Source organism: Trematomus bernacchii, unplaced genomic scaffold (assembly GCF_902827165.1).
Source record: "Trematomus bernacchii unplaced genomic scaffold, fTreBer1.1, whole genome shotgun sequence".
Lineage (NCBI taxonomy): Eukaryota > Metazoa > Chordata > Actinopteri > Perciformes > Nototheniidae > Trematomus > Trematomus bernacchii.
The window spans coordinates 4,626,723-4,645,318 of record NW_022987593.1 but is presented as its reverse complement, the minus strand read 5'-3'; the positions used below and the strand labels follow the sequence as shown (position 1 = coordinate 4,645,318).

The 18,596-nt window shown below is 38.4% G+C and overlaps 1 protein-coding gene across 1 annotated transcript; it reads left to right on the top strand.

Annotated features, from left to right (window-relative positions):
• Positions 1-9,788: 9,788 nt before the first annotated feature.
• On the top strand, positions 9,789-18,339 carry glb1 (galactosidase, beta 1). The gene is made up of 16 exons (XM_034130347.1): positions 9,789-10,064; positions 11,083-11,252; positions 12,391-12,541; positions 13,287-13,347; positions 13,966-14,060; positions 14,179-14,359; positions 14,607-14,662; positions 14,750-14,871; positions 15,085-15,125; positions 15,238-15,350; positions 15,491-15,565; positions 15,669-15,758; positions 15,943-16,056; positions 16,420-16,551; positions 16,799-17,032; positions 17,650-18,339. The coding sequence occupies exons 1-16, from the start codon at positions 10,008-10,010 to the stop codon at positions 17,902-17,904; spliced, it is 1,947 nt and encodes a 648-aa protein (XP_033986238.1). The 5' UTR covers positions 9,789-10,007; the 3' UTR covers positions 17,905-18,339.
• The last annotated feature ends 257 nt before the right edge of the window (positions 18,340-18,596 follow it).

Here is an 18,596-nt window from a genome sequence, read left to right as displayed (position 1 = left end):
GAAGACTTCACCCTGTCACGAGATCATATGCAAACTCCGCAGTCTTGGTCCTGGAGAACCTGACCTCCGAAGGCAGAGACAAAAACGTTTTTGCCTTCATGCAATAGGGCATTCCTTCTCCATACAAATGCCAGCTGTGATAAATAGAAAAAGGTAAAGTGGTGAGGCCGTTATTAGCTGTTAAAACTACCACTCTAATGCTTAACAAGGGGGAAACTGTACCTACAATTTTTTTTTATACTCATAACCCCTGGTACAACAATGTCACATTGTGATTCATTGTCCTTACATATCATGAATATATTTACCCAAAGGTGGAGGAGATTTGGATACATGTTATCTTTGGAATAAATACAATTAAAATGTGAATACGCTCTGAGCTCTTACTGATAGTATTTATTTCGCCAATCCGGGTCCATAAAGTACCGACTGCGTTTTGCCTTAGAAGGCGTAGTCGGAGCTTAAAAAAATAATCAAAAAAAGATTTAACATGCAGAATTGTCTCTGGACTCCTTATAGACCAGCTTGAATAACTTGTTGTAACTTAATGTCTTCTGGTAAGTGAACATCGTACAGTACAATAAACATTTTCACAAACTTTTTTTTTTTTTTTCCTCATCGAAGTTTTGTACATCAGTGGTAGTGATGGAGCGGAAAATGGGAAACTTGTAGGTGACTCCCTCAGGGGATTTGACTACCACCTTGACAGGGAACCAATCATCTTGTATTTCTGGTGGCTTTTTGTCTAGCTCTATCCCATGCAGCTCTCCAATGGAGACAGGGCAGGAAACAGTGAAAGAAGACACCTGGTGTAATGACAGAAATTGTTTGGAAACATTGATACAAGAGATAAAGTGTATTTGATAACCAATAAGCTTTGACATCCAAATGATTATCACAAAATGACTGAATGTATAAGGGTTGAGAAAATAATAAAAATGTGCGCAATACAGAAGATATGTTCACTGTCTTTGCTTCCTCTTCCCAGAGAGCAACTAGATGTCAAGGCTGCAGAGTGTTCCTTGTATGAACACTTACCTGTGCTATCTTGTATTTCAATCTTATTCATGTTGCTTAATAAACACCTGAATTACCCTACAGGAATAATTAAAGGTTTCTATTATTTGAGTTTCTGTAAATTAGAACAAGTGTGTGTGTTATCTCTTGTTCAGTTTGAGGAAGCATGTTAAAGCCTTTGTTTAAAAATAGAAAGGCATATTTAAGACTTACAGCTCCTGGGATGAAAGAGGAGTCTCCATCAAGCCAGATGCGTTCGCTCGCCCCATATATTCCCTTCAGCTTAATGTGGACCTTGTTTGAAGTGCCGGCATCATCGAGGCAGGCAGTGGATACTGTCACTTTATAGTCCACCATTTTCACTCTGAAAAGCAGAAGAATCCTGGTTGTGAGAGAACTATAATAACCATTCAGTACTAATACGAGTAACTGTGATTACATCAACCTCAGTGCAAAGAAACCCTTCAAATTCTGGTATCATAATTAAAATGACTTAAGCAAAAAGTATTATACAACTAATATAAAATGTCCCACTGAATGTGTTACTGTCCAGTCATTGCTTAACTGATCAACAATCACAAAGCATCTTTCTTACCTTTTAATGAGAGCGAGAAGTTTCTCTGAAGAAAGGCTCTTTCGATAAAGGTAATCCCCACTGATTCTGCTATTTATACTAACAGTTTGTGGGAGTGTCCAGAAAGAAGTAGTAGAACTAGAAAATGCATACGGAACCGACTAACTCCCCTTTTGTGTATGTACAGCTCTCAACATGGCCAGACTTGTAGTGATTTTCTCCTCGTTTAATACTTTTCGCCTCATTCTGAAAGAAAGAGGCGAAATGTGCTAACGTGACGGCCGTCTTGGTGTTGGTAACGTGTATTGTGCGAGACCAGAGATGTAGTTCATTGAGCGGTTTCACACACAAAAAAAAGTGTTACTTCACAGTTGTACGACCATTTATTTATTTTTTACTTGCAAAATTATCTTTACTTAACAAACATCATATGTGTAATTCATGAAACAATTCAAACGGGATCGAAAGATAATTTTCCTCTCACCATTGACTTCAATACATCATTTTTAACTGCTTTTGAAGTTGACATGTTTTGGTACATGTGTCTGAACCTCTCTTTAGTGGTTCATAATAAAACAGATATTTTAACGTGTGCCTACTTTGTTCATGTACTGTTGAGGTTAATTTCAGTAGGTGTGTGCTATAATGTATTTACAAAGTGTGAAGAGGAGGCAACTTTAGAATAGGGAACCTGTTCAGGTCAAGTAGAGTCAAACTACTAGCTTATTGGTTATGAACAAGACTTCACTTTAAAATAGGGAACATATTCTTAGATAGAAATACCTAATTTTGAGTTATTTAGACTTAATTAACACTTGTATTTTCATGTCTTGTTACATAAGAAGAGATCATATTTATTAAGTGTTATTATGGGAGAATTACTATTCTTGTGGTACTACTGCCTTATTAGGCCCATATTGAGCAGCGCATATTAAGACCAAAACTCATGTACAAAAACGTCCTTACAAGACCAGGCTTTTTTTAAGCAGGAATTATGAAAATAATAATAGAATGCTGACACTTTTTTCCGGCAAAAAAACAACAAATGCATTATGTGTGCAGACATTAGGCAGTCTTGTACTTATATTTATTGACATGGAAGTCAATGAGGAAAAATACTTACATGATTGTGTATAGAATTCAGCACGCCAGATCAGCAGAAGCTTCCTCGCTCATTCAAAATATCAGTGTAGCTCACTGTGTTCAAGTAAATGATGACTTAAAAGCTGCTGTGAGTTTATTTTGTACTGGCTAAAACACTTTTCACATGAAACATTAAAAAATACATGTTGGACATTATCTTATAATGAAGCGATATGTTCAAAACCTTTTCTGGACAGTCAAGGTTATTTTGTCTGAGTGAAACATCCCTTTAGTCAGCTGAGCTGAACAGTTACTGCAACTGAGAAACCACAGGAAAATAAACAAATAATGTTTTTTAAGGCAACGGTATGTGATCTGAAAAAGATAAATATGTGTTTTCTCTCTACCCATGAATTCAAAAACAAATATACTAATAATAATAACAAAAAACCATCACTTCGGAGTGGACCCAGGTACAGCTGAAAAAAGACATGTATTTTTGCTTCACGTATAGACAGCAGAGAGTCTACACATCTTGCGTTGTAAACTGAAAACCCACCTGTTTCACTTTTACCTTGGCTGATAAAAAAATAAAATGGTACTTATGAGTCTTTCTTATGCATCAGCATTTTCAATGGTCCGGCTCGTTTGAAGTGAATGTGTCAGCAGTTTTCTTGGTGTCCTTAGTATGAATCCTTATGGTTTACTGCCCTTATTGTAAGTCGTCTTGGATTAAAGAGTCAGCTAAATGCAATCTTATTTAATGAGAGCATTAAAGTGGACACTGTATGTGTCCACTTTAATGTACAATACATTTTGTATTGTAATTTATATTACATACATTCTCAGCAAACCAAAATGCAAACTAAACCAGTCGAAGCTTGTATGTTGTTTGCTGTCAGTGTTTTATAAGTATTCTCGTTGTGCAACCTGAGGTTTTATCAGTTATAGAGTCGTTTTTCTCTGGCATTTTGTAGGAAAAAAAGACAAGGTGAGAGGGCAATTCTATGGATCTCAATGCTTGAGAATCTGTATACTTGAAAAGGAATATGTTGCCTGAATCATGCACTTACTTGCCTTTTATCGAAACCAAGTTATTCAGCAATCCTTAAAGTGGTTTAATTAAATTTGACGAACTGTCACTGCCAGCACCTCCTTCAGTTATGTGGTGACGATGGAAAGGATAATTTGTCACTTTTGCTTTGTTGGACAATATCCAAGGTTAATCAACAAGTTCCAGATTTCCTGAGAATCATTGAGCATTGTTTACCATATTAAAACGAATCAACACAGTTAGCGATAGCTATCAGTTGAGTGCCTGACAGGGGAATTTCCTAGATACAAAGAAATATGAATTAAGCTACTGTACATTGCAGTTATCGATAGCAACATTTTGGGCTTGACAGCTCTGGTTTGGCTCAGAGTGGTCAATAAGTGGCTTTCTTTCTGCTTTCAGGTCAAACAGAGCCAAAGGGCTATTCTCTACACTGCAGATGTGGATAGCAACATCTTGGGCTTGCCGGCTCTGGTTCTTTTGGTTGGTCCTGCCAACCATGGCTCAGATTGTTCAATTAGCCGCTTACTTCTCTGCTCCGATTTAGTAAGTTTACCCACTTACAAAGAAATGAACAGTCTATTATTTTAATGGTATTTTTATTTTACTAATGAGAGACAGAATATCAAAACAAATATCCAGAGATATATATTATATAAGAGATATAAATGGATTTGCATTTAATTGTGTAAAATAAGTATTTGATCCCCTTGCAACCAACAATAATTCTGGCTCCCAGAGATAAGTCCTCTTCCTTTAAAAAAGTACTCAGAATATCAACTTTGTGGGGGAAACTTCTGAAGCAATTGGAAACAGGACTCAGAGAGACACGAGGAGAGCTGGAGCTTTGATGGCAAACACTGATGGTTTATTTGGAGCTTCGGCCGGAGAATTCACAAGACAAGGCACGGGTCACGGTCTGACCACACGGTTGAGATGCCACAATCAATTCTGAAGAAACCTTCCTCTCGTATGATGTTTTAACTAGTTTCGCTAAGGGTAATCAACATTCTTCATTAGTTAGACTAAACAGCTGAGGACACTGAATCACATTTGTTGTCGCTTATGGCTCGGGGTCATCTACACCCCGAGAAGAATGTGTTCTAGGTGTCCCACAACAATAACTATCTCTGACCGAGAGTTGCCCGGTCATAAACTGGTAACATCAACACTATGCTAGGGCAGCCCCTCCTTAAGGGAGACAACGGCTGCCAAAGGTTGGGCATCAGCGTCAGAGGGCAAAAGGTAAACATCTATGGAAATTATTCCATGACTAACTTGTTACCTGCATGAAAGACACCTGTCCACAGAATCAATCAATCAGATTCCAACCTCTCCACCATGGGCAAGACTAAAGAGCTGTCTGAAGACCTCAGGGGTAAGATTGTAGACCTGCACAAGGCTGGGATTGGCTACAAGACCATCAGAAAGCAGCTTGGTGAGAAGGAGACAACTGTTCGTGCGATCATTCTGAAATGGATGTAACACAAAATGAGCATCAGTCACCCTCGGCCTGGCTCCACACAAGATCTCGCCCTGTGGGGTATTGATGATCATGAGAAAGGTGAGGGATCAGCCAAGAACTACACAGGAGGAACTGATTAATGATCTCAAGGCAGCTGGGACCACAGTCACCAAGAAAACTATTGGTAACACACTACACCATAATGGATCAAATCCTGCAGCGCCTGCAAGGTCCCCCTGCTCAAGAAGAACATGAAAGGCCCATCTGAAGTATGACAATGAACATCTGAATGATTCCGAGAAGGCTTGGGAGAAGATGAACTGGGCAGATGAGACCAAAATGTAGATCTTTGGCATAAACTGGAAACGCTGTGTTTGGAGGAAGAGAGATGCTGACTATAACCCCCAGAACACCATCCGCACCGTCAAGCATGGAGGTGGAAACATTGTGCTTTGGGGGTGTTTCTCTGCTAAGGGGACAGGACCACTTCCCTGCATCGAGGAGAGGATGTACAGGGCCATGTACCGTAAAAATATTGGCCGATAGCCTCCTTCCCTCAGCCAGGACACTGAAAATGGGTCATGGATGGGTCTTCCAGCAGGACAATAAACCTGAACATACGGCCAAGGCAACACAGGAGGGGCTAAAGAAGAAGCACATTTAGGTGAGGGAGGGGTCTAACCAGTCTCCGGACCTTAATCCCATACAAAATCTGTGGAGGGAGGTGAAGCTTCGAGATGCCAAGCATCAGCCTCAAAGAGGAGTGGAAGCTATATGCTATGTAATTTAATGAGAGCATTTAAATGGACACTTTATTTAATTTACCTGTACAATATCATGTAAGCACTGTCATGAATTCTGCCATTGCAAAGTGTGTAATGTTCAAGTTTAGTTGTCACTGTCAGACATTGTTTTATTTAATTTGTGAGTGTTTAAAAAGGAGGACGGGTCCAAAGTGTTACAATGTCCTTTGAGCTAACCTACCCAATACAGTAATGTACAGTAAAAAAATGTTATTGCCATTTACATTACATATGTTCTCAGCAAACCAAATATGCAAATAGCAGGCGAGGCTTGCATGTTGTGTGCTGTCAGTGATCTCTTTATGCAACCTGGCATGATATCAGTTGTAGATTTGTTAAAGTGGAATACCTTAACGTAATCTGCCCTTCCTTTCATTGGACACTATCCAAGATTGTTTGAACAAGTTCCTGAGAATCATTGACCAATTTATTTCATCATGAACACAATAGGGATAGGTGGTATCAGTTGAGTAAATATCCTAGCTACACAGAAATATAAATAATAAGATCTCTATATGTAACAGATGTAAATATGCAGTGGAGTTTATTTAATTTAATTTTGTATAATCACACAAATGCTGTGTTTTATATTATTTTATTCTGTGTTCTTCATTCTATTGAATGTTAAATACCTGGCAAGGACGGAGATCAGTGGGCGGAACCTCTGAAGTGTGGTCGCTGTGCTCAGGAGTTTATTGTTGGGAGGACTTTCCCCCCTATATATTGTGTCCCTCATGTTTCCTCTTCCCTTTTCGTAAAATGTTCCACGTGAGAGGAGTCTCTGTGAGGGAAATTGATGTAAAACTGATCGTTTTATCTGTTGTCAGGTACGTGCCCTTTTCGTAAAATGTTCCACGTGAGAGGAGTCTCTGTGAGGGAAATTGATGTAAAACTGATCGTTTTATCTGTTGTCAGGTACGTGCCCTTTTCGTAAAATGTTCCACGTGAGAGGAGTCTCTGTGAGTAAAACTGATCGTTTTATCTGTTGTCAGGTACGTGCCCTTTTCGTAAAATGTTCCACGTGAGAGGAGTCTCTGTGAGGGAAATTGATGTAAAACTGATCGTTTTATCTGTTGTCAGTCATTAAACAGAGATCGTCTCAACTTTACGCTGGCTCGGGTCTCGTCCATTATCAACACAGCACAGAGACCGCTTAACCACACCGGTTACATATACTCCGGATGTGGATAACAACATTTTGGGCTTGCCAGTTGGTCCTGCCAACCACGGCTCAGATTGTTCAATTAGTCGCTTACTTCTCTGCTTTAAGGTCACACAGCGCCAGAGGCTATTGAGACTACTAGAAATACGTGATGAGAGATCAGATGAAGATAGAAACAATTGTAATATGGGTTTTCAGAGAATTACTAAATATTATTTGCATAATGCAATTTGGATAAGTAATCATTGTAAAATGACACAAGCAAGACAGAAACATAAGTATCAGGTTTGATATAGTTGTTTCTTTAAAACTAGGAAACAAGTCTTTTATGAAAACTAAATCTCTAATCTAAAGCTCTGAGCCAGAGGCATGGCTTCAGTGGGCTGAACACTGCAGCTCTTCAATGGTGAGCAAGTCTATCATTTGCAGAAGACCAGGCTTTTTTTAAGCAGGAATTGTGAAAATAATAATAGAATGCTGACACTTTTTTCTGGCAAAAAAACAACAAATGCATTGTCATAGTGTGCAGACTCTGTGTTTTCTCTCTACCCATGAATTCAAAACAAAAACAAATATGAACTAATAATAATAACAAAAGATAATCACTTCGAAGTGGACCCAGGTACAGCTGAAAAATACATGCATTTTAGCTTCACGTATAGACAGCAGAGAGTCTACACATCTTGCGTTGTAAACTGAAAACCCACCTGTTTCACTTGTACCTTGGCTGATAAAAAATAAAAAGGTCATTAAGAGTTTTACTTATGCATCAGCACTTTCAATGGTCCGGCTCGTTTGATTTGAATGTGTCAGCAGTTTTCTTGGTGTCCTTAGCATGAATCCTTATGGCTTACTGCCCTTATTGTAAATCGTCTTGGATTAAAGAGTCAGCTAAATGCAATCTTATTTAATCAGAGCATTTAAATGCACAGTACATTTTTTATTGTAATTTATATTACATACATTCTCAGCAAACCAAAATGCAAACTAAACCAGTCGAAGCTTGTATGTTGTTTGCTGTCAGTGTTCTCGTTGTGCAACCTGAGGTTTTATCAGTTATAGAGTCGTTTTTCTCTGGCATTTTGTAGGAATAAAAGACAAGGTGAGAGGGCAATTCTATGGATCTCAATGCGTGAGAAATTGTATACTTGAAAAGGAATATGTTGCCTGAATCATCCACTTACTTGCCTTTCATCGGAAACCAAGTTGTTCAGCAATCCTTAACGTGGTTTAATCAAATTTGGCGAACTGCCAGCACCGCCTTCAGTTATGTGGTAACAATGAAGAGTCTGTCATACTGGGTCAGGCTACAAGGAAGTGGAGAAGAAAATATTACAAACAGAATAATACAGGATTGCTGGGAATATGCAAAGTTCCAGGGACGTGGGTTTGGCTGGACGAGTAAGGAGAGAACGAGGGCATATGGAGTGGAGACCATCACGTTTGCCAAAGCAACCCCATTTAGTAGTGTTCCTCCATGGCTTTTCCCAGAAGCTAAAATAGATATGAGTATTGTAAAAAGGAAAAAAGAGTGGCAAATAAATGAAGTGGGAATTAAAACAAGTATGTATCTGAACGAAAAGTACTACAATTACCTAAAAATGTACACAGATGGTTCTAAGAACAAGGAAGAGTGTGTTGGAGTTGGTATACATCCCAGACTTTAAAATATCGATTTCAAAAAGAGCGTCTGATCAATTATCAGTGTATACAGCAGAAATGCTGGCTGTAATAATAGGATTACAGTGGGTTGAAGAGGTCAGACCAGATAGGGTGGTGATATGCACAGATTCATTGTCCATATTAAAAAGCATACAATCAACAACAACTGTCAAGACATCAAGACATCAAGACATTCTCATAGAACTGAATCATAGCCTGTTAAGACTGCACAGAGGCGGTATAGATCTGCAGTTCTGCTGGGTGCCTGCACATGAGGGGGTGAAAGGGAACGAGTGTGCTGATAAATTAGCTAAAAGTGCACTACAAAAGGAAATAACATTACCAGTTCAACTTGGAAAAGGAGAAGGAAAAGCAGTAATTAAGAAAAAAGGGATGGAGATCTGGCAGAAAAGGTGGGAGAAAGACCAGAAAGGCAAAGAGTATCATAAAGTACAAAAGACAATCACAATTAATATTTATAAAGAAAGAAACAGAAGGGAGGAAATCATGATAGCTAGACTCAGAATAAATCACACAGCTTTGAATGGTACGCTATATCATGGGGAAAAGTGACAGTGACAAGTGTGGGAACTGTGGAGTAAAAGAAGATACATATCTTGTTACATTGTGACATCTATAAAGCGGAAAGAGAAAAACTAAAGGCTAAAGTTTTAGAGGCAGAGAGGGAATGGAGTGTGGTTGGTGTTTTGGGAACAAAAGGAGAGGGAGTAAGAGCTACCAGAAAGGCACTGTTTACCTTCCTGAGTGAAACTGGGGTAGGAAAAATAATTTAACATTAGGTCAGGAAAGATCATGGATTTTTATAGTTTTATTTATTTCATGTTTTTTGTTTATTCATTTATTTTATTTTTGTATTAGACCATAGGTTTAGGGTTAGGGGTTAGGGTTATGGATGGAATGATATTATGATTCATACTCATGTACAGTAGGTGGCGGTATGCACCTTTAAAGTTGTTTGCAATCCGCCAAAAACCGAGAGAGAGAGAACAACAATACAGCATCACATGATTTCACTTCCGCAACTCATGCTGCTAGTGCTAACACATTAATTCAAAACATCAGTGGACTCAGGGAAGTAAGGACCGTAGCTGGATGTGGGGAATTCTGCCTTAAAGCTGCTTTATTTTGTTCTTAACCCGGACAACACGCCTCCTGTGAGGACCAACATGGCGCTGCTCGGATTTGGAAACATACTGCTGCTACTTCTGCTTTTTGAAAATTCAGTAAGTACCCTACTTCCTAAAGCTTTTTATAGCCTGTGGTTGACATGTTAGAAGCTATACCTGCAGCCTCATCCCCATGACATTAAAACACATATTATACCAGTGTAGCCTATATGTCACCGAAATGCAAAACAACCCTGATGAAAAAAACAGCTTAGACCAATTTATCTGGTCAACCAGCCTGACCAGCTAAATTGACCAGCCTGACCAGCCAGTAGATAGGTTGGCTGGTTTAGAGGGGTTTTGGACACTTTAGCTGGCCAGGATGGCTGGTTTAGCTGGTGCACCAGCTAAACCAGCTAAACCAGCCACCAGCTAAACCAGCCATCCTGGCCAGCTAAAAAAAACAGCATAGACCAGCATAGTATGCTGGTATGCTGGGCTGGTCACCAGCATCCATCTATCACCAGTTTATGTTTAATAATAGTATTAAACTTGTCCAGCCTGGTTAACCAGCTAAAACCAGCTAAAACCAGCTAAAACCAGCAACCATCTTAAGCTGGTCTATGCTGGTTTTTTCAGCAGGGAAAGGATTGGAACGTGGCGTCAAATTCATATGTTTTTAGTACAAAGAAATACACGACATTCAAGAGATGTTAATGTGAGAAAACAATGTTTAGATTCCACCAATGGTATGTTAACATCAGTTATGCTTTTAAAAATAATTGGTTGAGTTATTGTCAGGTCAATAAACAAAATGTATTTCATCTAGAAGTCAAAATCTTCAATATGTAAATTCCTGTACAACATGCATGGTCTATATGGCTAAACAACTTTCCACATGACAACATTTTAAAAACATGTTGGTTTGTATAGACAGTTTTATTCTATTTAAGCATTGTTCAACACCTTTATTATACAGTCAAGGTTAGTATGTGTTAATGACACATCCCTAGAGTCAGCTGAGATGTCAGCCCTGCACCATAAAAACATGAATCTTTAACCTCATAATGGAACACAATATAAACTGAATTATGGTGATGAGTTGGGATTTAACTGATGATGTGTTGATCTGCAGCTCGGGGCACCTGGTTCATTCAGCGTGGATTACCAGAGGGACTGCTTCCGAAAAGATGGGGAAGAGTTTCGTTTTATATCGGGAAGCATCCATTACAGCCGGATCCCCAGAGTCTACTGGAAGGACCGACTGCTCAAGATGTACATGGCAGGACTGAATGCCATCCAGACGTACGTTTACCTGTTGTCTTGCTCTCATTATGCTTCACTCTCATTTGTTTTTTTCATTTTTAGGTTGTTGTTGAGAGTGTGTCATGTTTCAACTGACTTCCATATCAAAACTAATCCAGGAGGAGGGTTTTAACTATTAAAAAATGTGTCGCATGAGAGAGACCTGTTGACATTGGTATTGCCTCTACAATCATTTGCATGTGATTGTGTTGCAGTCACTCAACACACATGTCAGCAGTCACATGCTGCAGTGTAGAGATATTTGGAAACAAGCTACAGGAAATTAATCTACACCAACTATGATCCATTCATAGTTTTAAATGATTTCCTAAAAATGGCATTCAATCTTACTGACATCACTCTTCCCAGTGTTTCATTTAGAAACAAATATCTGTATTGCATTACAGATAGGACACGTCTTTTTTTTGTGAAAAACCTGGTTCTATTTGTTTTTATGCAAGCTTATAGTGAGCTAGACTTTTTCACTTCACTCATTTCAAGATATTTAATTACACACATCATTACATTTATTGTATGTGGTTTTTATGACCATCTGAGATAAAATCCTATATCGTGCCATCCCTTTATATAATGCAGGGTTGCAAAACAAAATAGGATTTGTAGTCCCTTAATGACATACAAGAAAGACAAAACTGGCTTCAATAAAGATGAACAGACCTCATAAGGTTGCTGGTATTGACAGTAAAGTGGACAGAATAAAAGTGCCTGCACTGACAGTTGTCTTTAAATCTTTACCTGACACTGCATCGCTACACCTGATAGAAATGCTAAACTGAAAACTGAAACCCCTTATTGGTCGCATGGAATGTTATGTTATGTCGCATTCGATCAGGAGCAAGTATTTCACACTAGTGCAATTAATCAACTCGCCTTACCAATTGTTCGTACAGTTCGATATGTTTGATCGACATTTTTTATTTAACTTAATATGTATTCTCTAACAAACAGTATTGATACACAGTGGAATATGTATTCTCTAACAAACAGTATTGATACACAGTGGAACATCCTGGTCTCTTGCATATAATATATTAGTCAGCCAACATACAATCTGCTTAAATAACTTGAGTGTACAGTATATGCTTTCATAATACTCATACTTCATTACCATTTGAAGGTACATTCCCTGGAACTACCACGAGGAGTCTCCAGGCCAGTACAGTTTTAGTGGAGAGCGGGATATGGAGTATTTCCTTCAGCTGGCCCAAGATATTGGCTTAATGGTGATCCTTCGGCCTGGACCCTACATATGTGGAGAGTGGGACATGGTGAGTGTGGGTTATTAGTAAATGTACACCTTTTCAGTTTTTGATAGCATACTGGGATAATTAAGAAAAACTGACCTTACAGTATTGAACTCTTGAAAGTTTTCATAAGAAATGGTTGTACTTTTTATATCACTACACTTATTTTACAACAATGGTTACTAGTTACAGGGCATTAGGGCATTTATAGACTGAATTACCCAACAGTAAATAAACTAATTATAATCCTCTCCATCTTACCGTGTTTCATACAAAGGGATGATACACTATAACTTTATAAATACTTATCCCACAATTATTGTAATACGTTTACACTTCCATGAGTCCGGCTTTATTGGTGACAGCTGCAAAAGTTTGGACAAAGTATGGCAACATACACTGCAATTAGTTTGGACTGTCAAAGTAGCGTATTAGGTTTTTTAGGGGAAAATATGAGCGTTTGCAGCATGGATGAGCAGAAGCGGAGGGCGTTATAATGCGGGATTCATTTCAATATATCTGCCAATTCTTGGTATTTAGTCTCCACTAGAAGAACTAGTTAACATCTAACCTAATAAAACTAACAAGGACCACAATAATTAGGAAAAACTAGAACCATTTTATAACCACCCTTTGAATACATTTGAGGGTGTTTGAAACTCAAAACATAGATTCCTGGTGCAATAACACTTTAAATTCAATGTATTTATATATCCATTTCAGTTTCATCCAAACCTGCTGCCATTGTTTACATTATTCTGTCAACTAGGGAGGGCTGCCTGCCTGGCTTCTCAACAAGAAAGACATCGTGCTGCGGTCGTCAGATCCAGGTGAGAATATTTCAGAGAAAAACAGGATGCAGGAAGACAAATGTTATTGGTTACTGGTTTCAGTACATACAACGATGTAATGTGTTGCACACCAGCAAGACAGCATCTGCATAGCTTTAATAGCTTACCCATTTTTTTATTTCTCAACTTAGTGGTATTAACACTCTAGTCCCGAGCCTCTTTCCAGATAAATCCAGTACAGTGTAACTAGAAGTATGCTGAAACTGTAAAATAACACATATATCTAAAATCGGACAATCAGCTTTCTCTATAAAATGCTTTAAAATCTGGAACACATTTCCAACTGAAATCAAAATATTATAATAATTATAAAAGGTGATGTGCTGACCAAAAGGAACCCAGAGTTGAACCCATGTTTAAGAGATTGACTTTGAATTACCCATGTCTATTGCTGCATGTGTATTTATTGTATTTCTCCCTTTGTATTACATTGTGGTTTTATGAAAAGCTGAAAGCTGAAAGGGTTTAAACAACTAGGGACAAAAGTTGTAATTGAACCAATCTGAAAAATCTGTGAAGCACATCCTGTTTCCATGTCAAATGCATTATCACCGTCTTAAATTAATGAAATAAATATAATTTCAATGTGTATTTTAGATTACATCGCGGCAGTAGATAAGTGGATGGGAAAGTTACTGCCCATGATAAAGCCATATCTCTACCAGAACGGGGGTCCTATCATCACTGTACAGGTGAGTCCTGGGCTGATTCCTGCAGGTTTGTGTCTTTAGTTGTTGTGCATTACGTACAATTACAGTACTTCATGAATAAGTCATAACATCTCCCTCCTGCTGTGTCTGTGTGTGGTAGGTGGAGAATGAATATGGCAGTTATTTCGCCTGTGACTACAACTACATGCGTCACCTGACTAAGCTTTTCCGGTCCCACTTGGGCGAGGAGGTGGTGCTCTTCACCACAGATGGAGCTGGACTCAAATTCCTCAAGTGTGGCTCAATACAAGGCCTTTACGCCACTGTGGACTTTGGCCCAGGTCTCAACGCAATGCAAATGACACCAAATATTGATTGTGGTTTACAGGTTCGGTTATGTGATGATACAGTATGTTGTGTATAGTTGTATTTATCTTCAGATAAAATGCATTACAAACCAACTGAAATATTTTGAGATTCATGGGTCATGGTTTTCTTTCCACATTGACTTAGTGTCATGTGTTGGATTAGTCAGTAGGAAATCATACAAATACACGTGAGCTTATCTTTGTGTTTTAATCCTGTTAGGTAATGTAACGGCTGCTTTTAATGCACAGAGACACGCAGAACCTCATGGACCTTTGGCAAGTATTTTCCCTCGTACGGTTTGTGATTTCCAAACCACACAAGTGTTTCTCTCGCGCTCATAGGGTTTCCTCCTGCTTTAACAGGTGAACTCTGAGTATTACACTGGCTGGCTGGACCACTGGGGGTCTCCTCACTTTGTCGTGTCATCCGCCACTGTGACCAAGTCCCTCAATGAGATGCTGGCCATGGGAGCAAACGTCAACATGTGAGTCTACAGATGTACAGGTTCAGACACCCTGAAGGCATTTACTATTGCACTTAAGATGTCATTATGATGGGTGACATTTTACAAATATAAATACATGTTCTTGAAGTTAGAGAATGACGAGAGGCAATGTCTTGTTCTTGCAGTTCTAAGTTATTTAAATGTATTTGTGCCTCATTTCTGTTCATTTAACCTTAACTGCTCTCTTCACAGGTACATGTTCATAGGAGGGACAAACTTTGGATACTGGAATGGTGAGTGAACTTTAACAGACTTTGATGTCACAAAGCTACCTGGGATTTTTGTGCTGCTAAAATGATAACGCTAAGATGAACCTCACCCTGTGATTGCCTTTTGATATCTCAGGCGCCAACACACCGTACGGCGCGCAGCCCTCGAGCTACGACTACGACGCCCCTCTCTCTGAAGCAGGAGACCTCACAAAGAAGTACTTTGCTATTCGTGATGTCATCAAAATGGTAAGAACATTAGGCCTCTAGTTTTGCTTTTAAAATCACTTTAGCTGTTTTGTATCAAATCAAGGGGCTTTATTACTATTAAGAAAAGCGTGTAAGTTGTGTATGTCACCTGGAAGAACTTATTTATCTTTTGACAACAGTACCGTAAGATACCAGAGGGACCAATACCACCTACAACTCCAAAGTATGGATATGGGACTGTTGGGATGAAAAGGGTATGTTCACTTTGTTTCTATTAACTCATCAATCAAAAATGTTTGTTCACATGATTTAAAAAGTAAAATATTAATACTAAAAAGCAACCCTTTGCCTCCACAGCTCCAAACAATTTCAGATGCCTTAGAAATGCTTTCTTTCTCTGGCCCCATCAAAAGCATTTATCCTCAGACTTTCATCGAACTGAACCAGGTATTCATGTTTGTCTGTTTTCAGTAGTGAAAAATGTATTGTTGCATTCTTTTCAAGTTCACCAACAATATTTTGTCATATAATTGTAATTCATTCGTGGATATATATATATATATATATATATATATATATATATATATATATATATAACGTGTATTTCCTTCCTCTATCTCATGTACTGTAGGCCTTTGGTTATGTGCTCTACAGGACTAAACTTCCTGCTAACTGCAACACACCCACACCACTGTCGTCTCCTCTGAACGGCGTCCATGACAGAGCGTATGTGTCAGTGGACGGGGTGAGATTCATCGTTTCTTATCAGATGTTATATGCAGTTCCAACCACATGCCTTTTCTGATCATTGCTTGTCACCAGATTAGTTCAATTTAAGGCTCAGTACTTTATTGGTACCATCAGAATGTCCTGAGCACCATCACCATTTTACCAATTTTAGACAGGCTGATATTCTTGTACATTTTACAACATTAAACATTTGGAAACCTATCGCTGTTTTTTGTATAAATGGAATTTTGTTTTGGTGATTTTTTAATAGAATTAGATTATATTCACTACTATAAATAATGTAATGGCTAGTCCTAGCAAAAAATGTTAGCAAACTCTGAATATTTTTTTGATATAACCATTCTGATTTATTTTTCAGGTGGCTGTGGGGATTATTGAAAGGAACAAGGCCTTAACTGTCAATGTGACTGGGAAAGACGGCAGTCAGGTGGACATACTGGTGGAGAATATGGGCCGAATCAACTTCGGAAACCACATCAATGACTTTAAGGTTTTTTCCCTGCTACATTTTAAAGTTACTTTGTGTGTTTTGACATATGACTGCCTGCTTTTCACAGTCACGGAGATTTACTGGATATCAGTTGCAGGTTTGCAAAAGATAAAAGACTGTTTATTTAACTGCAACCAAATTATATTTTAGATTTGAATTTCACATTTCTTTGACACTTTACATTTTGAGCAAAGTAGGATATCAGTGTAATATTTTTTTGTAATATTTTTTGCTCTCCCCTGCACAGGGCCTGGTGTCCAACCTGACTCTGGGGAAAGACACGCTCACTGGCTGGACGATGTACAGCCTCAGCATCGATGAAGCGGTCAGTCAGGGCCTCCTCGGTGAAACCAAACCAACAGTCCCATCTCCCCCCGCTGCTCTCTCCCTCCCCACCTTCTATGAGGGAAGCTTCGTCATTCCTGACGGCATCCCAGACCTCCCCCAGGACACCTACATCAAGCTGCCCAAATGGAGGAAGGCATGTTATCCAGTTATTTTTTATTAAGTTAGAATTCAAAATGTTTGGCCATCCAAAACGAATATTAGCACAATTGTAATGGAGTATCAGGGGAAAACAAAAATATTGAAATATTTTTAATCCAGTAAATTGAATATCTTTTGGTTGGTTACATTACATTACATGTTTTCTGTTGGTTAAAAAGAAAAAACTAAGCAAACCTGCAGAACCTAAACAAAGCTAAAATAATTAGCCAATAGGATCAACAAATATTTCTAATAATGGTTGGTCATAGTCCTCTGATCTGTACTTTACTATCTAATCTGTATTTGAGAACATTAACATAACAGTTGAACACTGATTAACTCGAATTATTTTTTTAAATAATTACAAATAACCATAAATGAATACAAATAATTATTAAATTCAGGCCTTCACTAAATGTGGAGAAAAGGATAAAAACAATTAATAAAATACATGCTGTTTAAGTGTATCTCGTCAAGACTTTCTTTAGCACAGGCCCAGATCTCATTAGTCATAGTTCTAAAGTATTGTCTGTGGTTTTGTAGTTTAATGATGACAAAGACCTAAAGTACGGTTTAAGTACAGGGCATTAATAATCAGTATTTCTTTTTTAGGGGCAAGTTTGGATTAACGGCTTCAACCTGGGACGCTACTGGCCGTCTCGGGGCCCTCAGGTGACACTTTATGTTCCTGGCTCCATCCTCAGCAACGCTGTCCCCAACAACGTGACTGTGCTGGAGCTGGAGGGCGCCCCCTGCGGCCCCGGGCCCTGCAGCGTGGAGTTTACCGACACCCCCATCCTGAATGGCCCAGTACAGTCTGACTTCAGACAGCAGAGGAGGCTCTTTTCTAAAGATGATTTGTTGTGATAATAAAGGAAGTGTACAGCTGCACTAAAAGGGATCTATTTGCACTTTCTGCCTATTTTTAATCAGCACCTGTTTTGTGAAAGAGAGTTCATTTGGGACATGATATCAAAATTGATGAAATGTGTTTTTAGCAATTATTTGAACCATCACATAACTGTGAGCTCTCTACCTCACTGATTCTCCAAAACATTTTCATTCAAAGCCTTCTTTTCTTTTATGCCTATTGATAGACATCACATCAGGCTCTATTATGTAGAAGGTTTTATTTTATCGTGAAAAACACATCAGAGAAATACCATATTATCATTCAACTGAGGATACATTGTGGCACTGCTGACATCTACATTGTCTTTAAAAATTGTTTGCATTGATTGTAATGCTGTTGAGCATTTGCCTTTTAAACAAAAAAAATAAAAGCATGATTTTATAATACTTCAAGGATCTCCTTTTTTATTGTGTCAGTATATTCTAGCCAGAAAATAAGATCAACCTAATATATATTTGTGTTGCTATTAAGATGGAGACGTTTTTTTCACAAATAAATATGTTCTCATAATGATAATTATTATTACAATTAAAAACGTATTTGCAGTGGTGTAAAGTAACTAAGTACAGAGGTAAATAGTGTACTTTTACTCCACTACATTTATTTATATCTTTAGTTAGTTTTCCGAATTGGATTAATGATGTGA

Bases quoted from the DNA above. Each gene is read 5' to 3' on its own strand.
- glb1 (XM_034130347.1), top strand. From the start codon at position 10,008: ATGGCGCTGCTCGGATTTGGAAACATACTGCTGCTACTTCTGCTTTTT. The intron at 14,663-14,749 runs GCAAGTATTTTC...CTGCTTTAACAG, and splicing joins CAGAACCTCATGGACCTTTG to GTGAACTCTGAGTATTACAC. The intron at 14,872-15,084 runs GTGAGTCTACAG...CTCTCTTCACAG, and splicing joins ATGGGAGCAAACGTCAACAT to GTACATGTTCATAGGAGGGA.